Source organism: Staurois parvus, unplaced genomic scaffold (genome assembly GCF_062004578.1).
Source record: "Staurois parvus isolate SC_StPar_1 unplaced genomic scaffold, SC_StPar_1.0 ptg000144l, whole genome shotgun sequence".
Lineage (NCBI taxonomy): Eukaryota > Metazoa > Chordata > Amphibia > Anura > Ranidae > Staurois > Staurois parvus.
Genome location: NW_028317940.1, coordinates 1,686,684 through 1,714,263, shown reverse-complemented (window position 1 = coordinate 1,714,263; position 27,580 = coordinate 1,686,684). Strand labels below are relative to the sequence as shown.

Genomic DNA, 27,580 nt, shown 5'->3' with positions numbered 1-27,580 from the left:
GACAGAATGAACTCCGCCATTCCGTGTTTAACAAGACATGGAAGAATGAGTGTGACGGGAGTGACTTTGGGTGGGGGCCCATGGAACACAGTCCTCTTTGGAGAGGTGGGGAGACCCCTGTCTCAGCTCCCCATATCCCTATTATGTGTAAGTCACCCTGTGCCTGTTAGGGGTACAGGGTGGAATGTCCTGATATTGTGTAGACATGTATAGGTGGGGTGTGGGTGTTGTTCATTGTTTACTGCCATGTGGTCCTATTGTTCTATTGTGTGTCTGGCTTGGGAGCAAACTATTAGGGGATGTATGTGTTTGTGTATTGGCTTGGTGGGGGGGGGGGGGCGTTTCCAGCAGCCCTCCAGATGGGACTGTCTGTTGATGTGTCTCTGGTTGCTAGATTTGGTTTGCCCCGCCCTGAGTCCTTATGCAGGGAGGTGGGTTGTTCCCTTGAATGTATATATCTTGTGTCTGTGTTAAAATAAAGCAGTCTTATTTCCTGGTTTAATACAAGTCTGTTGCTGTCTCGTCCTGTATAGTCAGCGGTGGTGTCCATGGATCTGTGTTTGGACAGGGAAGCGGGAGTCTAAGGCTACGTTCACACTAGCCTTGTGTGCAGGCGGCAGAGAGGCGTTTGGGAAGCGTTTTTACCGCTTCCCAAACGCCTCTGCCAATTCTGCACATTACAGCACATGGTGCTGTTCTAACAGGAGCGTTTGCGTCGCGTCGCGTTGCGTCGTGGCAAAACGGACGCCTCTGGTCGAGTCAGGAGGCTTTGAAGCCTCCTATTCTCGTCTATGGTGCCGCTCCGCAAACGCCCGGCCGGCGTTTGCGGTGCGGTTACGATGCGGTTGCGGGGTGTTTGCGGAGCGGTAACACCACTCAAATGCATTATAGGCATTTGTGGGGCGTTATTAACGCTCGGCAAACGCCTAGCAACCTCCGCTAAACCGCGCATGCGGCGTTTGCGGAGCGTTTGCCGAGCGTTAAAAACGCTCCGCAAACACCGGACCAACGCTTGCCAAACGCTATAGGGGCGTTTGGCAAGCGTTGGCAAAACAGCCTAGTGTGAACGAGCCCTAACAGAAATACCCTAGTGCAGTCGGGGTCCGGTTCCGTTACAATGAGAATTGCGCGTATGCCATGGTGCACACAAGCATGCAGGGGCATGCCCACAGATCCTGGCACCTGGCGGCCTACTTAAACTTGAGGTCTGCCTTGCATCTTCGTCCTCATGCACACTGGACGTTTTTACAGTGACTGTTTTTGGCTTTTGACATTTTTTGCTACAGCCAGTAAACCCCCCAACATGTTCTCCTAGGTGTCCATACACACGTGGACTGGAATCAATGTTTTTTGGCTGGAAAACCCCCCCAGAACCAGTATGTTTTCTAGAGGAGTTTTTTAGCTGTAAAAATGCTCTAACATTGAAAAATGCGGTAAAATGCAGAAAAACAGTGTTTTTGGACCTTTTCTTGGTAAAACAAAATGCTAAAAAACGCAAAAGCGGAAAAACGCTGTTAAACGCAGAAAAATGCCGCTTCCTGGCACCTGTGTCCTTCCACTGCTATAGCAGTCCCTGTCAGGGGCGGACTGACAACTCATGGGGCCCCCAGGCAATAAGGGATCACGGGGCCCCTGTGTCCTTGCCCAAACTCAAAAAAGCCTATGAAAAAGGTCCCAGGGGCATCTCATTGGGCGCCCTACTGACCCCGGGCCCTTGGGCAGTGCCCGAGTTTCCAAATGGTCAGTCCGCCCCTGGTCCCTGTCCCAAGTGCCAGGGGTGCTTTGATTGGGAATTGTGCAAGAGGCCACCCTCATCATCTCGAGCTCCCCAGAAAGGTACATGGCAATAACCCATTAATTAAAAAAAAGTCGCTTAGGTGTTGACAGTTGAAAAGCTTGCTAGGGATTCGTTCTTACAGACAGATACAAAAGATTTTTTGGGTGAACAGGCGTATATATAAGAAACTGTACCCCAACACGGCAACACCAAGTACTTCAGTAGACCCGCCAGTGCCTACAAGTCCTACACTGATCGGTGTCTCTGCACTTTATCAGTAGCACTCCCTATGCTTCCCCTATCCCAGCTAAGGACGTTGTCAATATGGCTTTCTATAGTGAGGGGCTGCCTCAAAACAAAGCCCATTCTGGGTCTCCTGACCAAACACCAGGAAGCGTATCGTTGGTAGTTGACTGCTGTGGCATTACAAAAGGGATAACAGGCGCATGGTGTGGCAGTCCATGTATGTTTGATGAGTCGCAAATGGGCAGGGGTAAGGGTAGTCCAGTAGGCACTAAGGACAAGCTGCGTAGAAGCGAAGCATAACTCTTTGTTTCCCGACTGCTGAGGTATTGAATGTCCTCATTAAGCTCTGTGAACTGGTTTGCTACAAACCCATACTCAACCTGAAATGTATTCAAGTGAAGGAAATTCTGGGAGGGTCAAATGGCATCAATCTTATCTCTGTTCATGACACACAGACCTGACTGCACAGGTGAGGGTTCTCAGATATGATGGGTTGAGGTTTAAATACAGAGGTCTCCTACTGTGAAGTCAGGAGATCATATGACCATCACAGTGCCTCCAAGAAGATGATGGAGCTGCTGACAGGAGAGGTGCGTGGTGCCGGGAATTCTGGGACATTCTCCAGTAACAGACAAGGGAATCCTCCTCACTTCTCCGGTCAGGTCTGTGTTTTATTAATAGAGATTAGAGTGATGTCATGTGACCTCCCAGAATCCTCCTCACCTCTCTGGTCAGGTCTGTATGATGGCATGTGACCTCCCAGAATCCCCCTCACCTCTCCGGTCAGGTCTGTGTTTTATTAATAGAGATGAGAGTGATGTCATGTGACCTACAAAACCAAAGATGCAAAAATCCCTCCACTCATCCTGATCAGTCATATATTTCTGTCCCCCTTGGTGAGAGTGGAGGTGACCCCTCTATGAGGACATACAGTCCATACACACCCAGCACAAGGCCGGGGTCACACTACCAGACAGTTCTCGGGGCTGCAGTTCCTCTGAGCTCCACAAGAGGTGATCTCACTTCTACCCAGACAGGAAGTCTCTATGGAAGACAGGAAGTGATGTCAGGTATACATAGGAAGACATTGGTGGAAGTGGCAGCAGAGGAGGTAATAAGATCTTATTTTCTGTTTACACCCAGTAACCCCACTGACACGTCCGTCCTCTCCCTCCACCGCCACGCCCGTCCTCTCCCTCCACCGTCGCGCCCGTCCTCTCCCTCCACCGTCACGCCCGTCCTCTCCCTCCACCGTCACGCCCGTCCTCTTCCTCCACCGTCACGTCCGTCCTCTTCCTCCATCGTCACGTCCGTCCTCTTCCTCCATCGTCACGTCCGTCCTCTTCCTCCACCGTCATGTCTGTCCTCTTCCTCTATCGTCACATCCATACAACTCCAATGAGTGTAATTAACTAACTCTGGGACAATGTCCTTTTGTTTTATCAAATTTGAGGCCACCCCAAATCTCATCCCTATAAATCCCCTCCATGAATCAGTCATTATGAATGAGCTTTCCCTGTCCAATCACTATCACCAGACCCAGCCAACACTCTGCCTGATCACCAAACCCCCCCCCCCCCCCCCCCGTCAGAAACACACCCTGTGTAGTCTGCAGGGTCTGACAATATATTTAGGACTGTTGGTTCTTCAAACATACATGGTTGCCTCCATGACAAAGGACAAAATATATCAGGTTTTCCTGGAGCAAGAAACACAACAATCCCTAAGTAACCCAATCCACATGTGCCGATTCCCACAGAGGGCAACCTGCCTATTAACCCCTTATATCCCCCCTCCCCCCCCCCATCCCAATATTGTACAACCAGTACAGTCCAGATCATTCTCTGTTATCAATTATTGGTCTACTGGAAACCTGTATAGATCACATGACCAATGAGGATGGAGGAGGACCGGAGTCACATGACTGAGAGGATACTAAACCTCACCCTGGAGATCATCTACCTGCTGACCGGAGAGGTGAGGAGGGTTCTGGGAGGTCACATGACATCACACAGACCTTACCGGAGAGGTGAGGAAGATTCTGGGAGGTCACATGACATCACTCATCTCTATTAATAAAACACAGACCTGACCGGAGAGGTGAGGAGGCTTCTGGGAGGTCACATGACATCACTCTCATGTCTATTAATAAAACACAGACCTGATCGGAGAGGTGAGGAGGATTCTGGGAGGTCACATGACATCACTCATCTCTATTAATAAGACCTGACCGGAGAGGTGAGGAGGATTCTGGGAGTCTAACATGATATTCCTATTGGTTCCCCAATACAGAGATTTCCTCTTCTGAAGTCAGGTGATCATATGACCATCACAGTGCCTCCATGTGACTCCCTAAACCCTGAGAGACACAACATGGAGAAGATTCTAGAAATCACCAAGAAGATGATGGAGCTGCTGACAGGAGAGGTGAGCAGTGCCGGGAATTCTGGGACATTCTCCAGTAACAGACAAGGGATGTGTCTGGATGGTGACTGTATCATTGTGTGTGTCAGGTTCCTATAAGGTGTCAGGGTGTCACTGTCTATTTCTCCATGGAGGAGTGGGAGTATTTAGAAGGACACAAGGACCTCTACAAGGACGTCATGATGGACAATCAGCCGCCCCTCACATCACCGGGTAAGAGGAGACTTTATTGGAAAGGAGAGAGCAGTATGGAGGATCCACCTAGATCCCCCATCATCTGATAAACACATAGAAACAATGGATTCAGTCAGTGTGTGTGTTTCCTACAGATGGATCCAGTCATGGGAACCCACCAGAGAGATGTCCCCATCCTCTGTATTCCCGGGATTCCACACAGGAAGGTCACACCATCCCTCACCATCATCAGGTAGATGGATCCAGTCATAGGAACCCACCAGAGAGATGTCCCCGTCCTCTGTATTCCCGGGATTCCACACAGGAAGGTCACACCATCCCTCACCATCATCAGGTAGATGAGGAACAATCACTGGTAGCTGAGATTGATAGTAATGATTTGTACAGAAGCTTTTTTTGCTGAAATGAATGTATTATTATACATTTTAGAGTGGAAACCTTGAGAATTATAATATTGGTATCAAAGAAGAGTATAACGAGCAGTATGAGGAGTATGGGATGATGTTCAAGTTTTCAGAACTCAAAAATGTGATGGAGCCACCTAATACCAGGAACCCACCAGAGAGATGTCCCCGTCCTCTGTATTCCTGGGATTTTACACAGGAAGGTCACACCATCCCTCACCATCATCAGGTCGGTGGAGTTGAGGGTCGGGAACATAAAGTGATGGAACACTGACATGTGGAGACGATGTGTGGACTCTACAAGATGAGATGTTCTATGTGATCTCACATCATAAATCCTTCTATGTTACAGATGTTATTTTCTGCCATTCTGTTGGTTTAGGGTGAAGATCTGATGAACATGAAAGTTGAGGGTGAAGTAGAAGAGACGTATGTGAGGGATGATCAGCAATATACGGAGGAGGCTGGAATGAGGAGGACATTCATAGAGGAGGACACTCCTACAGAGATCAGCACAGGTGACCAGAATATATTCTTCTCTTATCTCTGCTCTGTTACTGCTCACTGATTGGTCCAAAGTAGGGCGGGAGCTGAGTGATATCAGCCAATAATAGGTTGGTAATGGTCCCCTCCCTGTACTGATACCCATCCTGGGGTTCAGCTGGCAGTATTAGGTTGGGTGTCACTCCTAGTTCCAGTAACACAGATATGAGAACACAGACTGAGCCTTTCTTAGGTCGGTCCCTCTTCTTCCAGCAGATTTCCTAATATTTATGGACAGCTTACTGACTGCAATGGTACCAATTGATTGGGGAAAAGTAAACGTGGTGCCAGCATTCTAAAAAGGGCCAAGATATATACAAGGGGTCTTCGAAAAGTTTCCGCACACTTCTACATACATATATATATGTATGTATGTGTTAAAAAAAATGCAGAAACTTCTTGAAGAAACCTCGTACCTGGAAACAATACACCAGTCAGCCTAACATGAATAGTATGTAAAGTATTGGGAGAAGCAATAAGAGACCATATCTATTTGTTGATGAGAATAGTATCATTAGTTGTAAAGGATCGTCTCACTTTATCTCCAGGTTGTAAAATGGAAGATGAGGACATCCCAGGAGATTGTGCCGGAGAAAAGACAATGAGCTCCACTATGGAGGGTGGACTTCCCAGTGTGGAGAGACCATGGAATCCCTCTGACTCTGAGCAACCTCGTACTGTGGGGGATGGGGCCGGGATTCAGGGGGAGAAGACGTTCTCCAATCCAGAAAGTGGAGAAAGTTTGAGCTTTGAATTCTGTATTACTAAACGTAAGAGATCTCAGACTGTTGAGAAGCCGTATTCCTGTTCTGAGTGTGGGAAATGTTTTCTTCATAAATCAACATTCATCAAACATTACCGATCTCACACTGGGGAGAAGCCGTTTTCCTGCTCTGAGTGCGGGAAATGTTTTGCACAAAAGGCTCATCTTGCTAGACATCAGAGATTACACACGGAGGGAAAGCCGCATGCCACGAGGGAAACGCCGTATGTCTGCCCAGAGTGTGGGAAACATTGTGCACAGAAATCAGAATTTGAAATACATCGGAGATCTCACACACATTTAAAGCCGTATGCCTGCCTTGAGTGCGGGAAACGTTTTTTACATAAGTCCTATTTTTCCATACACCAGAAACTGCACACCGCTGAGAAGTTTTCCTGCCCTAAGTGTGGGAAATGCTATACACAGAAATCAGAATTTGATAAACATCAGAGATCTCACACAGAAGAGAAGCTGTATTCCTGCCCCGAGTGTGGGAAACGTTTCTCACGCCACTCTGGTCTTTACATACATCAAAGGCTGCACACGGGGAAGAAGCCGTTTTCCTGTCCGGAGTGTGGGAGATGTTTTTCTCAGAAGACCCATCTCAACAGACATCTGAGATCACACACGGGGGAGATGCCATATTCCTGCCCCGAGTGCGGGAAATGTTTTTCGCAGAAGTCCAGTTTTAACGTGCATCAGTTATACCACACGGGGGAAAAGCCGTTTTCCTGCCTCGAGTGCGGGAAAGGTTTTTTGCAAAAATCAGAACTTGTCAGACACCAAAAATCTCACACGGGGAGGAAGCCGTATTTCTGAATTCAGGGAAATGTTACGCAGAAGGAGACTCGTCCTGGCAAATATCGGAGAATCCATACATTTGCTCGAATGTAGGAAAATCTTCGATGTGAAACATTTGTGCCACAAGCAAGACACGCCTAAATCTCAGCACAATGGGTTACGCTGATAAGCTGCCCAGAGCCGACCCGTGTGATCACTCCAAATAAAGTGCCGAGAGAAAACCACCTGCCTGTGTGAATCCGTCATCAAAGGTCACCTCCGTGGAGTAGATTGTAACCCCTTCCTGCCCGGCCAATAGGAAAATTACGGCTGGGTGGGACTGGTGGGCGTCCTATGACGTCCTTCCCAGATCGCACCTCGAGCATGCCCGCAGGGCCGTGCCGTGGCAAGATCAGTCACCGTCTTTGTACCCCGCACACGGCCGATGACAGATCTGTATACCTGTTGCTTCCTTTAATTCCATCCATTGTATACAATGAATGAAATGCGTATTTGCTCCCCTGCTGATGTTGAATGTTCGCCCACTCACAAAGAAATGATCGGTCTAAAAATCGAATGTTTGGTGTATTGTAACACTGAGAGACAGAATAGCAACAACAAATTCAGCAGAAATGCATGTCTAACAAATGATGACTGATCTGCAGGTTCATGAGGGAAATAAGGATTTGATCCCCTATCATTCAGCAGGATTTCTGGCTACCAGGAGTCTCTCATACAGGTAACAAGCTGAGATTAGAAGCAGTCTCTTAAAGGGAGTGCTGCTAATCTCATTTTGTTACCTGTATAAAAGACACCTGTCCACAGGAGCAATCAAACCATCATATTCCAAACTCTCCACCATGGCAAAGACCAAAGAGCTGTCCAAGGATGTCAGGGACAAGATTGTAGACCTACTCAAGGCTGGACTGGGCTACCAAACTATCGCCAAGCAGCTTGGTGAGAAGGTGACAACAGTTGGTGCAATCATTCACAAATGGAAGAAACACAAAACAAGTGTCAGTCTCCCTAGGTCTGGTGCACCATGCAAGATCCCACCTCGCGGAGTGTCAATGATCATGAGAACAGTGAGGAATCATCCCAGAACTACACGTGAGGATCTTGTCAATGATCTCCAGGCAGCTGGGACCCTGGTCACCAAGAAAACAATTGGTAACACACTACGCCGACAAGGACTGAAATCCTGCAGTGCCCGCAAGATCCCTCTGCTCAAGAAAGCACATGTCCAGGCCCTCTGAAGTTTGCCACTGAAAATCTGAATGATGAAGAGGAGGACTGGCTGAAAGTGTTGTGGTCAGATGAAACCAAAATCCAGCTCTTTGGCATCAACTCGCCGTGTTTGGAGGAGGAGGAATGCTATCTATGACCCCAAGAACACCATCCCAACTGTCAAACGTGGTGGAAACATTCTGCTTTGGGGGTGTTTTTCTGCTAAGGGGACAGGACAACTGCACCGCATCAAAGGGACAATGGACGGGGAAATGTACCATCAAATCTTGGGTGAGAGCCTTCTTCCCTCAGCCAGGGCACTGAAAATGGGTCATGGATGGGTGTTCCAGCATGACAATGACCCAAAACACACGGCCAAGGCAACAAAGGAGTGGCTCAAGAAGAAGCACATTAAGGTCCTGGAGTGGCCTAGCCAGTCTCCAGACCTTCATCCGATTGGAAATCTGTGGAGGGAGCTGAAAGTTCGAGTTGCCAAACGTCAGCCACCAAACCTTAATGACTTGGAGAGGATCTGCCAAGAGGAGTGGGCTAAAATCCCTCTTGAGATGTGTGCAGACATGGGGGCAAACTCCAGGAAACGTCTGACCTCTGTAATTGCCAACAAGGGATTTGCCACCAAGTACTAAGTCATGTTTTGTGAAGGGGATCAAATCCTTATTTCCCTCATGAACATGCAGATCAGTCATCGTTCGTTAGACATGCATTTCTGCTGAATTTGTTGTTGCCATTCTGTTTCTCAGTGTTACAATACACCGAAAATTCGATTGTTAGACCGATCATTTCTTTGTGAGTGTGCGAACATTCAACATCAGCAGGGGAGCAAATACACATTTCCTTCACTGTGTGTGTGTGTGTATGTATGTATATATATATATATCTATCCAGTATCTCCTAGAAGTGAGTTCCCCCTCCCCCCCCCACATTTGTGTCAATCTTTGATTCTCTCTTTTCATGTGACAACACTGAAGAAATGACACTTTGCTACAATGTGACGTAGTCAGTGTACAGCTTGTATAACATGTAAATTTGCTGTCCCCTCAAAATAACTCAACACACCGCCATTAATGTCTAAACCTGGCAACAAATGTGAGTCCACCCCTAAGTGACGAGATCCAAATTGGGGCCAATCAGCCATTTTCCCTCCCCGGTGTCATGTGACGCATTAGTGTTACAAGGTCTCAGGTGTGAATGGGGAGCAGGTGGGTTACATTTGGTGTTATCGCTCTCACTCATACTGGTCACTGGAAGTTCAACATGGCACCTCATGGCAAAGAACTCTCTGAGGATCTGAAATAAAGACTTGTTGCTCTCCATAAAGAAGGCCTAGGCTATAAGAAGATTGCAAAGACCCTGAAACTGAGCTGCAGCACGGTGGCCAAGACCATATAGCGGTGTAACAGGACGGGTTCCACTCAGAACAGGCCTCGCCATGGTCCACCAAGGAAGTTGAGTGCACGTGCTCAGCGTCATATCCAGAGGTTGTCTTTGGGAAATAGACATATGAGTGCTGCCAGCATTGCTGCAGAGGTTGAAGGGGTGGGGGGTCAGCCTGTCAGTGCTCAGACCATACGCCGCACACTGCATCACATTGGTCTGCATGGCTGTCATCCCAGAAGGAAGCCTCTTCTAAAGGTGATACACAAGAAACCCGCAAACAGTTTGCTGAAGACAAGCAGACTAAGGACATGGATTACTGGAACCATGTCCTGTGGTCTGATGACACCAACATCAACTGATTGGGTTCAGATGGTGTCGCGCGTGTGTGGCGGCAACCAGGTGAGGAGTACAAAGACAAGTGTGTCTTGCCTACATCCAAGCATGGTGGTGGGAGTGTCATGGTCTGGAGCTGCATGAGTGCTGCCGGCACTGGGGAGCTACAGTTCATTGAGGGAACCATGAATGCCAACATGTACTGTAACATACTGAAGCAGAGCATGATCCCCTCCCTTCAGAGACTGGGCCGCAGGGCAGTATTCCAACATGATAACGACCCCAAACACACCTCCAAGACGACTACTGCCTTGCTAAAGAAGCTGAGGGTAAAGGTGATGGACTGGCCAAGCATGTCTCCAGACCTAAACCCTATTGAGCATCTGTGGGGCATCCTCAAACAGAGGGTGGAGGAGCGCAAGGTCTCTAACATCCACCAGCTCCATGATGACCTCATGGAGGAGTGGAAGAGGACTCCAGTGGCAACCAGTGAAGCTCTGGTGACCTCCATGCCCAAGAGGGTGAAGGCAGTGCTGGAAAATAATGGTGGCCACACAAAATATTGACACTTTGAGCCCAATTTGGACCTTGTCACTTAGGGGTGGACTCACTTTTGTTGCCGGCAGTTTAGACATTAATGGCAGTGTGTTGAGTTATTTTGAGGGGACAGCAAATTTACATGTTATACAAACTGCACACTGACTACGTCCCATTGTAGCAAAGTGTCATTTCTTCAGTGTTGTCACATGAAAAGAGAGAATCAAATATTGACACAATTGTGGGGGGGGACTGTATAATATATATATATATATATATATATATATATTGTATACAGTCTGGGGGAGAGGGGACTCACTTCTGGGAGATACTGTATATATAATATATATATATATACACACATTGTATACAGTCTGGGGGAGGGGGGACTCACTTCTGGGAGATACTATATATATATATATATATACACATTGTATACAGTCCAGGGGAGGGGGGACTCACTTCTGGGGGATACTGTGTGTGTGTATATATATATATATATATATATATATACAGTCATGGCCGAAATTGTTGGCACCCTTGATATTTCTCCAGGAAATCATGTATTTCTCACGAAACGTATTGCATTAACACATGTTTTGCTATACACATGTTTATTCCCTTTGTGTGTATTGGGACAAAACAAAAAAAGGGAGGAAAGAAAGCAAATTCGACATAATGTCACACAAACCTCCAAAAATGGGCTGGACAAAAGTATTGGCACCCTTTCACAACTGCGGATAAATAAGAATGTTACAAGCATGTGATGCTCCTGTAAACTCACCTGGGGCAAGTAACAGGTGTGGGCAATATAGAAATCACACCTGAAAGCAGATAAAAAGGAGAGACGTTCACTTAACCTTTGCATTGTGTGTCTGTCTGTGCCACACTAAGCATGGACAACAGAAAGAGGAGACGAGAACTGTCTGAGGACCTGAGAACCAAAATTGTGGCAAAATATCAACAATCTCAAGGTTACAAGTCCATCTCCAGAGAACTAGATTTGCCTTTGTCCACAGTGCGCAACATTATCAAGAAGTTTGCAACCCATGGCACTGTAGCTAATCTCCCTGGTCGTGGACGGATGAGGAAAATTGATGAAAGATTGCAACGCAGAATAGTCCGGATGGTGGATAAGCAGCCCCAAACATGTTCCAAAGACATTCAAGCTGTCCTGCAGGCTCAGGGAGCATCAGTGTCAGCGCGAACTATCCGTCGACATTTAAATGAAATGAAACGCTATGGCAGGAGACCCAGGAGGACCCCACTGCTGACACAGAGACATAAAAAAGCAAGACTACAGTTTGCCAAAATGTACTTGAGTAAGCCAAAAGCCTTCTGGGAAAACGTCTTGTGGACAGATGAGACCAAGATAGAGCTTTTCGGTAAAGCACATCATTCTACTGTTTACCGAAAACGGAATGAGGCCTACAAAGAACAAAACACAGTACCTACGGTAAAATATGGTGGAGGTTCAATGATGTTTTGGGGTTGTTTTGCTGCCTCTGGCACTGGGTGCCTTGACTGTGTGCAAGGCATCATGAAATCTGAGGATTACCAAAGGATTTTGGGTCGCACTGTAGGGCCCAGTGTCAGAAAGCTGGGTTTGCGTCCAAGATCCTGGGTCTTCCAGCAGGACAATGACCCCAAACATACGTCAAAAAGCACTCAGAAATGGATGGCAAAGAAGCGCTGGAGAGTTCTGAAGTGGCCAGCAATGAGCCCAGATCTAAATCCCATTGAACACCTGTGGAGAGATCTTAAAATTGCTGTTGGGAAAAGGTGTCCTTCCAATAAGAGAGACCTGGAGCTGTTTGCAAAGGAAGAGTGGTCCAAAATTCCGGGTGAGAGGTGTCAGAAGCTTATTGATGGTTATAGGAAGCGACTGATTTCAGTTATGTTTTCCAAAGGGTGTGCAACCAAATATTAAGTTAAGGGTGCCAATACTTTTGTCCAGTCAAAAATAGCACTTTCTTCCTCTACCAACCCTGAAATTGCTTAACAGTCCTTCCCCTGAAGTACAAACAAAATAATCCAATAAGCAAAAATAAGTGACTACCCAAACATATTATAACCTATGTAAAAAAATATCAAATATAGTATAAATAAAGTCCCATACACCTAAAGTCCAAAAAAAGTCCAAAATCTTTAAAAGTGATCTCTTAATTTATCTTTATCCCCGGATTGGATTGGTGACACGTTCCAAATAATCTTCCGGTACCTCAAAAAAACAAAAAACTCAACATAGTGTGTTACCCTAAACAAAATATGTATATTATGTGCCACACGTGTAACATGCAAAAAGAACACTAAAAGTGTCACAGCAATCGTGAAATCCTCAGGGTATGATTAAAGTAAACCACTTCACTGCACACAATAGATGGAGTGCATAATTACCCCCTTTCAAGATAAAGTCAGCATAGAGTCCATATTTAAAGATGAAACTGTCTCCACACATGGATCAGATAACGTCTCCTGCCTTTTCCACAGACCTCATAAATAGACCAGGGATCAGCGTATATATAAAAATATAACAAATTTTATTGTAGCAACTTACACTTTAGGTTAGACGAGTACAGCTTCCATACACTAGGAACGTCCCATATGTAGAGCCCACTCCTTCGTGGTGGCTGTTAACAGCCTCTTAGTCTTACTGCCGAGAGAGCCAGGTAACCATAGGAGTCTTAGGGGTAGGAACTACCGCGTGTTCCCGAATCCAAGATGGCCGTCCCGGCACTTCCGGAAAGCGTCAATGCGTCACAACGTCACGTGCCCCGGACGCGTTTCGTCACATCCGGACTTTTTCAACAGGGATCCCTGTTGAAAAAGTCCGGATGTGACGAAACGCGTCCGGGGCACGTGACGTTGTGACGCATTGACGCTTTCCGGAAGTGCCGGGACGGCCATCTTGGATTCGGGAACACGCGGTAGTTCCTACCCCTAAGACTCCTATGGTTACCTGGCTCTCTCGGCAGTAAGACTAAGAGGCTGTTAACAGCCACCACGAAGGAGTGGGCTCTACATATGGGACGTTCCTAGTGTATGGAAGCTGTACTCGTCTAACCTAAAGTGTAAGTTGCTACAATAAAATTTGTTATATTTTTATATATACGCTGATCCCTGGTCTATTTATGAGGTCTGTGGAAAAGGCAGGAGACGTTATCTGATCCATGTGTGGAGACAGTTTCATCTTTAAATATGGACTCTATGCTGACTTTATCTTGAAAGGGGGTAATTATGCACTCCATCTATTGTGTGCAGTGAAGTGGTTTACTTTAATCATACCCTGAGGATTTCACGATTGCTGTGACACTTTTAGTGTTCTTTTTGCATGTTACACGTGTGGCACATAATATACATATTTTGTTTAGGGTAACACACTATGTTGAGTTTTTTGTTTTTTTGAGGTACCGGAAGATTATTTGGAACGTGTCACCAATCCAATCCGGGGATAAAGATAAATTAAGAGATCACTTTTAAAGATTTTGGACTTTTTTTGGACTTTAGGTGTATGGGACTTTATTTATACTATATTTGATATTTTTTTACATAGGTTATAATATGTTTGGGTAGTCACTTATTTTTGCTTATTGGATTATTTTATTTATTTATTTATTTATTTTTTTTTTTTTTAATACTTTTGTCCAGCCCATTTTTGGGGTTTTGTGTGACATTATGTCATATTTGCTTTTCTGCCTCTGTTTTATATTTGTTCCAATACATACAAAGGGAATAAACATGTGTATAGCAAAACATGTGTTAATGCAATACCTTTTTTGTGTGAAATACTTGATTTTCAGGAAAAATATCAAGGGTGCCAACAATTTCGGCCATGACTGTATGTGACTTTGCACAGCCCTGCCGCCCTGTAGCAGTACTTTTACTATAGGGCAGCATGGAACCGGTTAATAAATATATAATTTAGAGCCAACTGTTGGATTTGTAAACTTTTGGCAGTAGGACAAAATATAAAAAATACATCCAACAGCCACCCGTGGAAATAAATACGCTCAGTGGTCCATGATGATTTAATAAAACTGGAGAGTGCAAAATCGGGTGCAGCCCTGCAGGGAAACCAATCGGCTTCCAGGTTTTATTGTCACAGCTTTATTGAGCAAGCTGAAGTCAGAAGCTGATTGGCTGCCGTGCACAGCCGCACCAGAAGCTGTGCTCTCCAGTTTCAGTAAATCGACTCCAGCGCGTTCCGTCATCCACTCCACCTGCTCACCTTGGAAACAGGTCAGTCTGCACCTTCGCCCTTTTACTAGGGCTTCAGTCCCCCGCAGGACTCTTAAGATGTAATACCGGCTCTCTTCTTAATGAAAAGACCTCCAAAGACACCAACCAGCCTCTTCCTTAATCCATATTGCTCAGAATGAAAAAAAAAAGTTTTGAACTCCTACACTTTATTGGCCAAAATAAAAAAATACAATGGAAATACACTCACTAGTAAAGTACGGAACTCTCCTGTGCACTGGAAATAGTTTTCTGCTATAATTATACATTGTCCCCCCTTAAGAAACCACATTGGCATCACATCTGCAGTGAAAACACCTCAACTTCCAGTTTCCAGGTATACTTGATGACGTCACACAGCTCCACCCCCAACGTGTTTTGTCATGCCCCTTGTGGCTTCCTCATGTCCTGTTTCCCCTTGTCAAATGTGGCGTAATAAAAAGACTTACATGATGTGCAGCGTGTAGTAGTTTGCCACTTTAATAATACATTCCCCCCTTTTAAGAAACCACATTGGCATCACATCTGCAGTAAAAACACCAACTTCTGGTTCCGAGGTACACATGATAACGTCACACAGCTCCGCCCCAACGTGTTTCCTCCTCCAACTTTGTGACTTCCTCATGTCCTGTTTCCCCTTGTCAAATGTGGCCTACTAAAAAGGCTTACATGATGTGCAGCGTGTAGTAGTTTTCCACTTTAATCATACATTGCCCCCCCCCCCTTAAGAAACAACATCGGCATCACATCTGCAGGAAAAACACCTCAACTTCCGGTTTCCAGGTACATGTAATGACATCACACCGCTCCGCCCCATCGTGTTTCCTCCTCGCACCTTGTGACTTTCTCATGTCCTGTTTCTCCTTGTCATATGTGGCCCACTATATCTGCAGTAAAAACACCTCAACTTCTGGTTTCCAGGTACATGTGATGACGTCACACAGCTCCGCCCCAACGTGTTTCCTCCTCGCACCTTGTGACTTTCTCATGCCCTGTTTCCCCTTGTCAAATGTGGCCTACTAAAAAGGGTTACATGATGTGCAGCGTGCAGTAGTTTGCCACTTTAAATATACATTGCCCCCGCTTAAGAAATCACATTGGCATCACATCTGCAGTAAAAACACCTCAACTTCCGGTTTCCAGGTACACGTGATGACATCACACAGCTCCGCCCCAACATCCTTCCTCCTCGCACCTTGTGACTTCCTCATGTCCTGTTTCCCCTTGTCAAATGTGGCCTACTAAAAAGGCTTCCATGATGTGCAGCGTATCTGTAATATTTCTGCCTCTTTTCTCATCCACTGTAATGTTTTTAATTAATTGAGCATGCCCCATATAATCATTTTGTTGGTCCCTGGGTGGTCCCGTACAACGGAAACATACAGTTTTGTTAAGTGCACAAAGCTCATATTATGTACAATCAAAAGAAATAAGTTCTATATCCCTATAACTGATTTTTTTTAAATCTTTTTTTGGGAGAAAACAAAATTCACCGGGTGAGGGGATTCATCCCCCGCACTAGAGATGTGGAGTGCATCCGACACCAAAGCTTGGTCCACGGGTTTATGTGATCCCAGTCCTTGGGAGAGATATGTAAAGTGGGAACTCAGATGAATGGGCCTGCAATGGTTCAAGGCTGGGCCAAGAATGGGTCATCATAGGAGACATCCATTCTAGGAAGTGTCCACAGATGGACCTCAAAACCAATCCCTTGTACAGGAATTCCCACACATCACCCATCTGGCTGATCTCTTCATCGGCCTCCTTTTTTTTTCAGCAGATCTTCTACAACCTTTTTGCATCTATTTCCTTTTTTTTCTGGTAAGATCTTCTACAGCCTATAATCGTACACAGGAGGTGATGTGATGCTCCTCTGGAACTCACAATGGAACAGTGTATAGAAGTGTGTGTTTGTTGTGATGGGAAGTATAGAGGAAGGCCCCCAGTGGGTGAAACATGTCAGAGGAGTCCCTTTCTAGAAGTTTTATATCCATCAGATGTAACAAAGGATCACAAAAATCTCTACTGGAGGACCGGTCTGTGTTTTATAGTAAACCTGTAACCAATTTGTGGTTCAGGCCGGGGTCACAATAAGAGATGGTTCTTGGGGCTGCAGTTCCTCTGAGCTCCTCTAGATGGTGATCTCACTTCTACCCAGACAGGAAGTCTCCATGGTAGTCAGGAAGTGATGTCAGGTATAAATAGGAAGTTCCAGGTGAGGGGAAGAAGTAGAGAGGAGACATTTCTAGAAGTGGCAGCAGAGGAGGTAATAAGATCTTATTTTATATTTACACTCAGTAACCCCCCCGTCACGCCCGTCCTCTTCCTCCATCGTCACGCCCGTCCTCTTCCTCCATCGTCACATCCGTCTTCTTCCTCCACCGTCACGTCTGTCCTCTTCCTCCACCGTCACATCTGTCCTCTTCCTCCACCGTCACGTCTGTCCTCTTCCTCCACCCCCGTCCTCTTCCTCCATACTCACACCCGTCCTCTTCCTCCATACTCACACCCGTCCTCTTCCTCTGCCGTCACGCCCGTCCTCTTCCTCCACCGTCACGTCTGTCCTCTTCCTCCACCCCTGTCCTCTTCCTCTGCCGTCACGCCCGTCGTCTTCCTCTGCCGTCACGCCCGTCGTCTTCCTCTGCCGTCACGCCCGTCGTCTTCCTCTGCCGTCACGCCCGTCCTCTTCCTCTGCCGTCACGCCCGTCCTCTTCCACCGCCGTCACGCCCGTCCTCTTCTTCCGCCGTCACGCCCCTTCTCTTCCTCTGCCGTCACGCCCATTCTCTTCCTCCGCCGTCACGCCCGTCCTCTTCCTCCACAGTCACGCCTGTCTTCTTCCTCCACAGTTGCATCCGTCCTCTACCTCCATCGTCATACCCGTCCTCTTCCTCCACCGTCGCGTCCGTCCTCTTCCTCCACCGTCGCGTCCGTCCTCTTCCTCCATAGTCCCTGTGACGTCTTTTATCTCCAGTAGATGATGATACACACATATATAGTGTGGGAACCCAGATTAACCCCTTCAGGGGCAGAACATTCCCCCACTTCCGGGGCCGGAACATATCCTTCATTTTGTGCAGAGGATTGGAGTTTTTATAGACATAGGAAGCTCCAAGACCCCAAAACATATCAAACCCTAAACTGAATGTTCCTCTGTGTGTAATCCTACTGAGGACCGTTCTTCCATGATAGAGACCCTCATATTATCCCCCCTCCCCCCCATCCTAATATTGTACAACCAGTACAGTCCAGATCATTCTCTGTTATCAATTATTGGTCTACAGGAAACCTGTATAGATCACATGACCAATGAGGATGGAGGAGCACCGGAGTCACATGACCGAGAGGATGCTAAACCTCACCCTGGAGATCATCTACCTGCTGACCGGAGAGGTGAGGATTCTGGGAGGTCACATGACATCACTCTCATCTCTATTAATAAAACACAGACCTGACCGGAGAGGTGAGGAGGATTCTGGGAGTCTAACATGATGTTCCTATTGGTTCTCCAACACAGAGATTTCCTCTTCTGAAGTCAGGTGATCATATGACCATCACAGTGCCTCCATGTGACTCCCTAAACCCTGAGAGACACAACATGCAGAAGATTCTAGAAGTCACCAAGAAGATGATGGAGCTGCTGACAGGAGAGGTGAGCGGTGCTGGGAATTCTGGGACATTCTCCAGTAACAGACAAGGGATGTGTCTGGATGGTGACTGTATCATTGTGTGTGTCAGGTTCCTATAAGGTGTCAGGGTGTCACTGTCTATTTCTCCATGGAGGAGTGGGAGTATTTAGAAGGACACAAGGACCTCTACAAGGACGTCATGATGGACAATCAGCCGATCCTCACATCACCGGGTAAGAGGAGACTTTATTGGAAAGGAGAGAGCAGTACGGAGGCTCCACCTAGATCCCCCATCATCTGATAAACACATAGAAACAATGGATTCAGTCAGTGTGTGTGTTTCCTACAGATGGATCCAGTCATGGGAACCCACCAGAGAGATGTCCCCGTCCTCTGTATTCCCAGGATTCCACACAGGAAGGTCACACCATCCCTCACCATCATCAGGTAGATGGCTCCAGTCATGGGCACCCACCAGAGAGATGTCCCCGTCCTCTGTATTCCCGGGATTCCACACAGGAAGGTCACACCATCCCTCACCATCATCAGGTAGATGAGGAACAATCACTGATAGTGTCATTAGGATCTGTACATTATCTGCATTGTTACCATTGATGTCATTTTTATTATATATTCAGAGTGGAAACCTGAGAGATTCTACAGTTGAGGTTAAAGAAGAGATAAGTGGAGGAGGATGATGAGGATGGGGTGATGGAGGAGTCAGAGATTCCAGCAGGACACAAAGATCTGTACCAGGACACCATGATGGAGTCATCCAGCTACAGGAACCCATCAGAGAGATGTCCCCGTTCTCTGTATTCCCGGGATTCCACACAGGAAGGTCCCAACTACGCACAACATTATCAGGTAGATGAGTAAAAATTTATTGGTAGTTACAGTCAGGTCCATAAATATTGGGACATCGACACAATTCTAACATTTCTGGCTCTATACACCACCACAATGGATTTGAAATGAAACGAACAAGATGTGCTTTAACTGCAGACTGTCAGCTTTAATTTGAGGGTATTTACATCCAAATCAGGTGAACGGTGTAGGAATTACAACAGTTTGCATATGTGCCTCCTACTCCTTAAGGGACCAAAAGTAATGGGACAGAATAATAATCATAAAAACCAACTTTCAGTTTTTAATATTTGGTTGCAAATCCTTTGCGGTCAATTACAGCCTGAAGTCTGGAACGCATAGACATCACCAGACGCTGGGTTTCATCCCTGGTGATGCTCTGCCAGGCCTCTACTGCAACTGTCTTCAGTTCCTGCTTGTACTTGGGGCATTTTCCCTTCAGTTTTGTCTTCAGCAAGTGAAATGCATGCTCAATCGGATTCAGGTCAGGTGATTGACTTGGCCATTGCATAACATTCCACTTCTTTCCCTTAAAAAACTCTTTGGTTGCTTTTGCAGTATGCTTTGGGTCATTGTCCATCTGCACTGTGAAGCGGCGTCCAATGAGTTCTGAAGCATTTGGCTGAATATGAGCAGATAATATTGCCCGAAACACTTCAGAATTCATCCTGCTGCTTTTGTCAGCAGTCACATCATCAATAAATACAAGAGAACCAGTTCCATTGGCAGCCATACATGCCCACGCCATGACACTACCACCACCATGCTTCACTGATGAGGTGGTATGCTTAGGATCATGAGCAGTTCCTTTCCTTCTCCATACTCTTCTCTTCCCATCACTCTGGTACAAGTTGATCTTGGTCTCATCTGTCCATAGGATGTTGTTCCAGAACTGTGAAGGCTTTTTTAGATGTCTTTTGGCAAACTCTAATCTGGCCTTCCTGTGTTTGAGGCTCACCAATGGTTTACATCTTGTGGTGAACCCTCTGTATTCACTCTTCTCAAGTCTTCTCTTGATTGTTGACTTTGACACACATACACCTACCTCCTGGAGAGTGTTCTTGATCTGGCCAACTGTTGTGAAGGGTGTTTTCTTCACCAGGGAAAGAATTCTTCGGTTATCCACCACAGTTGTTTTCCGTGGTCTTCCGGGTCTTTTGGTGTTGCTGAGCTCACCGGTGCGTTCCTTCTTTTTAAGAATGTTCCAAACAGTTGTTTTGGCCACGTCTAATGTTTTTGCTATCTCTCTGATGGGTTTGTTTTGTTTTTTCAGCCTAATGATGGCTTGCTTCACTGATAGTGACAGCTCTTTGGATCTCATCTTGAGAGTTGACAGCAACAGATTCCAAATGCAAATAGCACACTTGAAATGAACTGTGGACCTTTTATCTGCTCATTGTATTTGGGATAATGAGCGAATAACACACATCTGGCCATGGAACAGCTGAGAAGCCAATTGTCCCATTACTTTTGGTCCCTTAAGGAGTGGGAGGCACATATGCAAACTGTTGTAATTCCTACACCGTTCACCTGATTTGGATGTAAATACCCTCAAATTAAAGCTGACAGTCTGCAGTTAAATCACATCTTGTTCATTTCATTTCAAATCCATTGTGGTGGTGTATAGAGCCAAAAATGTTAGAATTTTGTTGATGTCCCAATATTTATGGACCTGACTGTATGTATTCTACATAAACAATGAATGTTTTATTTTATATCCAGGGTGGAAATCTCGGGGATAATATTGTTTTTAAAGAAGAGTATAAAGAGGAGGATGAGGAGTATGGAGTGATGGAGGAGTTTTCAGAACACAAGGATATTATGATTGAACTAACAATTAACAGAAACCCACCAGAGAGATGTCCCCGTCAATATACAGAGGACATTCATAGAGGAGGACACTCCTACAGAGATCAGCACAGGTGACCAGAATATATTCTTCTCTTATCTCTGCTCTGTTACTGCCCCCCCAGCCCCCATTGGTTCCTGCTCCTCTGACAAGGCGGTGTAAATGTAGAAGTGACCTGGGAGGACCAAAGGCTCTTTGATGAGGGGAGGAGTCCCAGCTGGTTGGGACATCCACAGAGAACATCTGCTCCCTCCTATCTCCCTGATCCAGATGGAATCTTGATGGAAATGAACTAACCTTCTCCTATCTATTGATGATAAATATATGTAAAAAGCATGCAGCACTCCCATCAATGATATTATGCAAATATAAATGTAGAAATATGTATACTACTCAACAGATGATATTGAGCATATATGAATGCAAAATTGTGTATGGCACACACAACTATGAGTCACCATGCATAGATAAGTTCATAAATTCAATTCCAAATATAAACGTGATGATAGGCGAACGGACGATATTCGTGACATCAGTGGTGAAGAAATGAGACTATATTGCACTAACCAGATAGCGCTATGTTTAGCGCATATAGATGATAAGGTCATCTGGGTGTGAACATCTGGACCCGGGGATTCTGAATAGTGGCAGCATATATCACAGTATGTCAGCAGGGTTTCTGAATGGCAGAGTTCTGATTGGAGACCACCAGAGGGAGCCGGCAACCAGGATCTCTTCACACCAGGTTTCCCAAAGTGTATGATGTATTCACAGACCACCAGGGGGAGATAGAGCTCTGGAGAGTGTTCAGCAATTTCCTTGGGGAAAATTGGCTCACCAAATTGGCTCACCTCCGGGCAGACCAATAATAAGCGGCATAGACTCATTGACCTCACGAATAGGACAATACATTGATTTTTTCCTGCAGCCATTGGTAGCCAATACCCCGGCTTTTTTAAAAGATACTAAACAAGTAATAATGGACCTGAAAACTATTAAGATCCAACAACCCACTTATCTTGTAACAGCCGACGTAGCCTCATTATACAGCAGCATCAAACATTCAGATGGAATTCTGGCGGCTAAATTATACTTGAACACAGCAGTAGATATCCCAATTCTACAAAAAAACTTTATATTAGACCTTCTTGACTTCGCCATGAAGCACAACTATTTTTGGTTTGGAGATAAATATTACTTACAAATTACTGGCGTCGCCATGGGGGGCAAAATTTGCCCCTAGTCTAGCTAATTTGTTCATGGCAAATTGGGAAGAAGAAATTATCTATTCTAGGGACTGGCCGGATCTTATGTTTTAGAGACGCTATATAGATGACATTTTACTGCTATGGAAAGGGGCCGAATTTTCTCGAAAAATTTTTTTTAAGACCCTTAACTTCAATAATCTTAATATTAAGTTGACATACGAATGCAGCTATTTAGAAATAAATTTCCTGGACTTAACGCTTTTTATTGAGGACAACAACATTTTAACTAAAAGCTTTTTTAAAAAAACAGAGCGGAACGGTTTTATCCCAAAAAATAGCTGTCATCACCCTAGATGGTTGAATGGGATCCCAAAAAGGACAGTTTCTGCGGATACGTAGAAACTGTAACAAATTGGAGGACTATAATGTTCAAGCTAATATACTCAAATCACGTTTTGTGGAAAAAGGATATGATAGTTGTATCCTAGATAAAGAAATCGAAGAGGTGGGAAATATAGACAGAGAAAATCTTTTCGTTCCCAAAGACAAATGGTATAATGAAAGATTTTGTCCTTTCATTACTTAGTTTTCCATCCATTACAAGAAGGTCTCTAGAATCATTAAGAAACATTGGTCTATACTTAAGAATGACCCCATACTGGGAGAGGTTTTACCTGAACATCCAGAGATTACGTTCAGGAAAGCCCCCCAGTTGAGAAATATGTTAGCACCAAACATTGTGAGTTCATCTAGAAAACTCTCGTTTAATTTTAATCTGAACCGAAAAGGTTTTTACCCTTGTAATCATTGTATGCTATGTACCCACAATGGTAATCACAAAAAAACGATCAAAAGTTTCCGAACGAATGTCACCGGGAAAACGTATGCGGTTCAAACGGTAATAACATGCTATAGCACTCATGTAGTGTATCTACTCGAATGTAGCTGCGGAAAACAATATGTCGGTAGAACCACCAGACGTTTACGAGACAGGCTTAGAGAACACCTAACATCAAAAAAGGATACAAAGATCATTCTATCTCAATGCATTTTCGCACTGCACACAATAAAAATCCACACAATCTTAAATTTATGAGGATTGATATTGTCAACAGCCACTGGAGAGGTATTTTCAAAAGACGAGCAGTATCCAGGTTAGAAACAAAATGGATATACCTACTACATACCTCAGCACCATCCGGCCTCAACATAGAATGGGATATCAACTGCTTTATAGATACCAGTTGAGGAGAAAGGTATTATACAGGATCTAATGCAGAATCACGACATACAGTTTTAACGAACACCTTATTACAGCATGATATATATTGCTAATATATTTCGAACAGCAACAATACAGTGTGATGCTCATTTTTATACCATTAATTTGAGCGTCAGGGGAGAATAAGGAAGGCCATTCACCATACCATATATCTACTACTGATTACCAATGAAATACTGGCACTGCCAGTATTTATTTACGATAGGTCCTCTTTGCTGCTGGTTATTTTATTTTAATTTATTTGATTCTCATTTAATTTAATGCCATTTTTATCAGGATATTTTAGATTGGGGCATCTATATTATTCTTATGGATTTATGCTTAATTTTATGTTTACATTTTATTATTGTTTTTAATAATTTTATTTCCATATCATATATGTGATTCATAAAGTTTAATCTTCGGATTACAAATTTCAATTCTATATTATTATGTATCTTTTATGTTTTTTAAAAGCTTTTTATTATTGTATTGTGTAATATTGACTATATGTGAGGGTGTGCACATGCTTTTGAAGGAGATTCTGGCACCTGTAGTACCACAGGGTTGTTAAACAGATCCTCATATTGAATTGATAGGAGATTACCTACAACTGGGTCCTCCTTACAAGTTCATTTTTTCCCAAATATCTGTCTTCAGGATTTATACACCCTCTTGTTTCCAATTTGGCATATTGTAAGGCTTGACAGCGGTCTGACATATTAACATTACTGTTAAGGAAAAAGCAAAGCAGAAGTAGAGTGATTATCTATACACTCCTGTAACTACCTGCAATGTCCTTAATGTGAAGCTATGATATACACTGAGCTTCAACAAAATGGCCGGCGCGAGCGCGATCGGCGGGAACACCGATTAGAGTTAATTGAAGGGCATGTGTTCCCCTATATAAGAATGATCAGTCACTGAGGGGGCCAGCTTTCTTTGAGAACGTGCGTGGCACGAAACATGTCAGAAAGCTGCCCTCAGTGACTTTCCATCCACGTGGACTTCTCCTGTCTGGCCATTAGGCTTTTGCATATCATGTGAGTTGCATTTTTTTTTATCATTTCTCTGCATTCTAATAAAGCAATGCTGCACTTAGATATTTTTGTTTTCTTGCTCTTTTTTTCCTGAGCTAATTTTCCCCAAGGAAATTGCTGAACACTCTCCAGAGCTCCATCTCCCCCTGGTGGTCTGTGAATACATCATACACTTTGGGATACCTGGTCTGAAGAGATCCTGGTTGCTGGCTCCCTCTGGTGGTCTCCAATCAGAACTCTGCCATTCAGAAACCCTGCTGACATACTGTGATATATGCTGCCACTATTCAGAATCCCCGGGTCCAGATGTTCACACCCAGATGACCTTATCATCTATATGCGCTTAACATAGCGCTATCTGGTTAGTGCAATATATTCTCATTTCTTCACCACTGATGTCACGAATATCATCCGTTCGCCATATATAGACTGTCACCTATCATCACGTTTATATTTGGAATTGAATTTATGAACTTATCTATGCATGGTGACTCATAGTTGTGTGTGCCATACACAATTTTGCATTCATATATGCTCAATATCATCTGTTGAGTAGTATACATATTTTTACATTTATATTTGCATAATATCATTGATGGGAGCACTGCATGCTTTTTACATATATTTATCATTCTAAGAGGTTTTTTGAGGTTTTACCTTTTCTTGTTAGTAGCTCCACTACATAGATCTAGCACTCGTTTCTTTTGATATTTGTTTGTTTATCTATTGATGATGTTTTTCTATTTTTCCAGGACCCGCCATGGAGAAACCCTCAAAGGATCGTCTCACTTTATCTCCAGGTTGTAAAATGGAAGATGAGGACATCCCAGGAGATTGTGCCGGAGAAAAGACAATGAGCTCCACTATGGATGGTGGACTTCCCAGTGTGGAGAGACCATGGAATCCCTCTGACTCTGAGCAATCTTGTACTGTGAGGGATGAGGCCGGGGTTCAGGGGGAGGAGACATTTTCCTGTCCTGAATGTGCGGAAAGTTTTAGCTCGGAATTAAGTTTTACTGAACATCAGAGATCTCACACGGGTGAGAAGTCACATTCCTGTTCTGAGTGTGGGAAATGTTTCTCGCAGAAGGGTTATCTTTCCAGGCATCAGAGAATACACATGGGGAAAAAGTCGTATCCCTGCCCTGAGTGTGGAAAACATTTGGACAGAAATCAAAACTTGCTCTGCATCAAAGATCTCACACGGGTTTAAAGCCGTACTCCTGCCTTTGAGTGCGGGAAAAGTTATTCACGGAAATCAGAACTTGTTATACATCAGAGATTTCATACAGGGAAGAGGCCGTATTCCTGCCCTAATATAAATAAATTAGTGTAGCGCTAAACATGCAAATAAAACAGTACCATTATAATGCATAATACATAATATAATTAATGTGATAAGTGCTGTGATCCTCACAGTGCTCTTAGACCACTAGATACCCTCGTAAATATCACTCTCTTACAAATAAAAACATTATAATCATATTCCAAAAAAATATATTGTGATAGTGCCACTTCAAAAAAATATAAATAAATAAATAAATATCGGGTGATGGTGCCACTTCAACTCCATTCAATGTCCAATATTCCAATTCAAATCCATCTATTCCAAGTGTTCTCTATAAACATGCACAGTGTTTATATATAGATAGTGCCACTCGTGAACCAACACACTTCTTTCCACTTCGGCTGCAATGCCTGCTCACCTCCTTCCTGCGACCCCTAGGGGCCCACAAGCCTTTAGGATCACCCTGGATCCTCAAAATTCCTGGTTTGGCACCTTCCTGATATTCCTCCTATCAGGCCTCCTCCACTCCTTCACTGTTATGCCTCACAGGCTCCTCACCAGCGATTGTCTGCAAACTCTCTCTCACAGAAATAGTGAGTGAAAAAACAGATCCTCCATAGTGTAGTATTTCCAATATGTAAGGGTTTAATATCATATAGCCAAAAAGTAACTCACATTCGGTTGTACAGCGGCAATTCCGTCCCTATATGGGCAAACTGCAAACCTCTGATGATACTTCCTGATAACCAGGAAAATGGCGTCCCACACCGGAAGTGCGACACTCCGGATACCGGAAGTTGCGTCTTAGCTTTGCCTACGCGTTACGTCACGTACCTCGTGACTTCTTCTGGGTCAGAAACAGTTTTCCTGTCCTGAGTGCGGGAAATGTTTTTCACGGAAATCAGAACTTGTCAGGCATCAAAAATCTCACACGGGGGAGAAGCCGCATTGCCGTATATGTTGCCATACATCAGAGATCTCACTCTGTGAAGGAGCACACTTTGATATACACTGGGGGGGGGGGTGATTGCAAAACACCGGGGGCACCTTTGGCATCCATAAGTAAAGCAATAATGAAACATATGGTGAGCAGTGGGTATGGCTGCTCTGCATCAGGAGTGGGAGGGGCATGGTTAAACAGAACCTGCCCTTCTATGTACCCATGAAATATGCATTTCATAACCCACAGAGCGCAGGGTTCAGGAGGACATAACCCACAGAGCACAGGGGTCAGGAGGACAGCACAGGGGTCAGGAGGACATAACACACAGAGCACAAAGGTCAGGAGGACATAACCCACAGAGCACAGGGGTCAGGAGGAAAAAACCCACAGAGCACAGGGGTCAGGAGGACATGACACACAGCACAGGGGGCAGGAGGACATGACACACAGCACAGGTGTCAGGAGGACATGACACTCAGAGCGCAAGGGGTCAGGAGTTTGAAACACACAGGCCAGTGAATATATTTTCAAAGATCCCACCACTTCTCTCAAAGGGACTATCACAAAAATCCTCTGCGTGTGCCATTTATTGTATGATTTCTGAGAACACCCTGAGCAATGTAGCCTCCTATGT

At 44.9% G+C, this 27,580-nt stretch overlaps 3 protein-coding genes and 1 pseudogene across 4 annotated transcripts in view; all 4 read left to right on the top strand.

Moving 5' to 3' along the window:
• Window positions 1-27,580, top strand: part of LOC149465062 (uncharacterized) — a 93,426-nt gene that overhangs the window by 11,508 nt on the left and 54,338 nt on the right. Inside the window, 4 exon segments of the mRNA XM_089673793.1 lie at window positions 3,916-4,096; window positions 18,585-18,723; window positions 18,840-19,033; window positions 26,860-26,948. Coding sequence (XP_089529919.1) covers window positions 3,916-4,096; window positions 18,585-18,723; window positions 18,840-19,033; window positions 26,860-26,948 — 603 coding nt within the window.
• Window positions 4,487-5,629, top strand: LOC149465067 (uncharacterized). The gene is made up of 4 exons (XM_089673728.1): window positions 4,487-4,660; window positions 4,879-4,976; window positions 5,072-5,275; window positions 5,429-5,629. The coding sequence occupies exons 1-4, from the start codon at window positions 4,576-4,578 to the stop codon at window positions 5,612-5,614; spliced, it is 573 nt and encodes a 190-aa protein (XP_089529854.1). The 5' UTR covers window positions 4,487-4,575; the 3' UTR covers window positions 5,615-5,629.
• On the top strand, window positions 6,117-7,377 carry LOC149465066 (uncharacterized). Its single transcript, XM_089673715.1, has one exon. It carries the CDS (start codon window positions 6,146-6,148, stop codon window positions 7,169-7,171), a length of 1,026 nt encoding a protein of 341 aa, XP_089529841.1. The 5' UTR covers window positions 6,117-6,145; the 3' UTR covers window positions 7,172-7,377.
• Window positions 19,186-26,276, top strand: LOC149465065 (uncharacterized; annotated as a pseudogene). The gene is made up of 3 exons (XR_016312251.1): window positions 19,186-19,357; window positions 21,080-21,279; window positions 25,468-26,276. The product of XR_016312251.1 is annotated as an uncharacterized LOC149465065 (transcript).

Bases quoted from the DNA above. Each gene is read 5' to 3' on its own strand.
- LOC149465067 (XM_089673728.1), top strand. From the start codon at position 4,576: ATGGAGGAGTGGGAGTATTTAGAAGGACACAAGGACCTCTACAAGGAC. The intron at 4,661-4,878 runs GTAAGAGGAGAC...ATCATCAGGTAG, and splicing joins GCCGCCCCTCACATCACCGG to ATGGATCCAGTCATAGGAAC. The intron at 5,276-5,428 runs GTCGGTGGAGTT...CTGTTGGTTTAG, and splicing joins CCATCCCTCACCATCATCAG to GGTGAAGATCTGATGAACAT.
- LOC149465066 (XM_089673715.1), top strand. From the start codon at position 6,146: ATGGAAGATGAGGACATCCCAGGAGATTGTGCCGGAGAAAAGACAATG.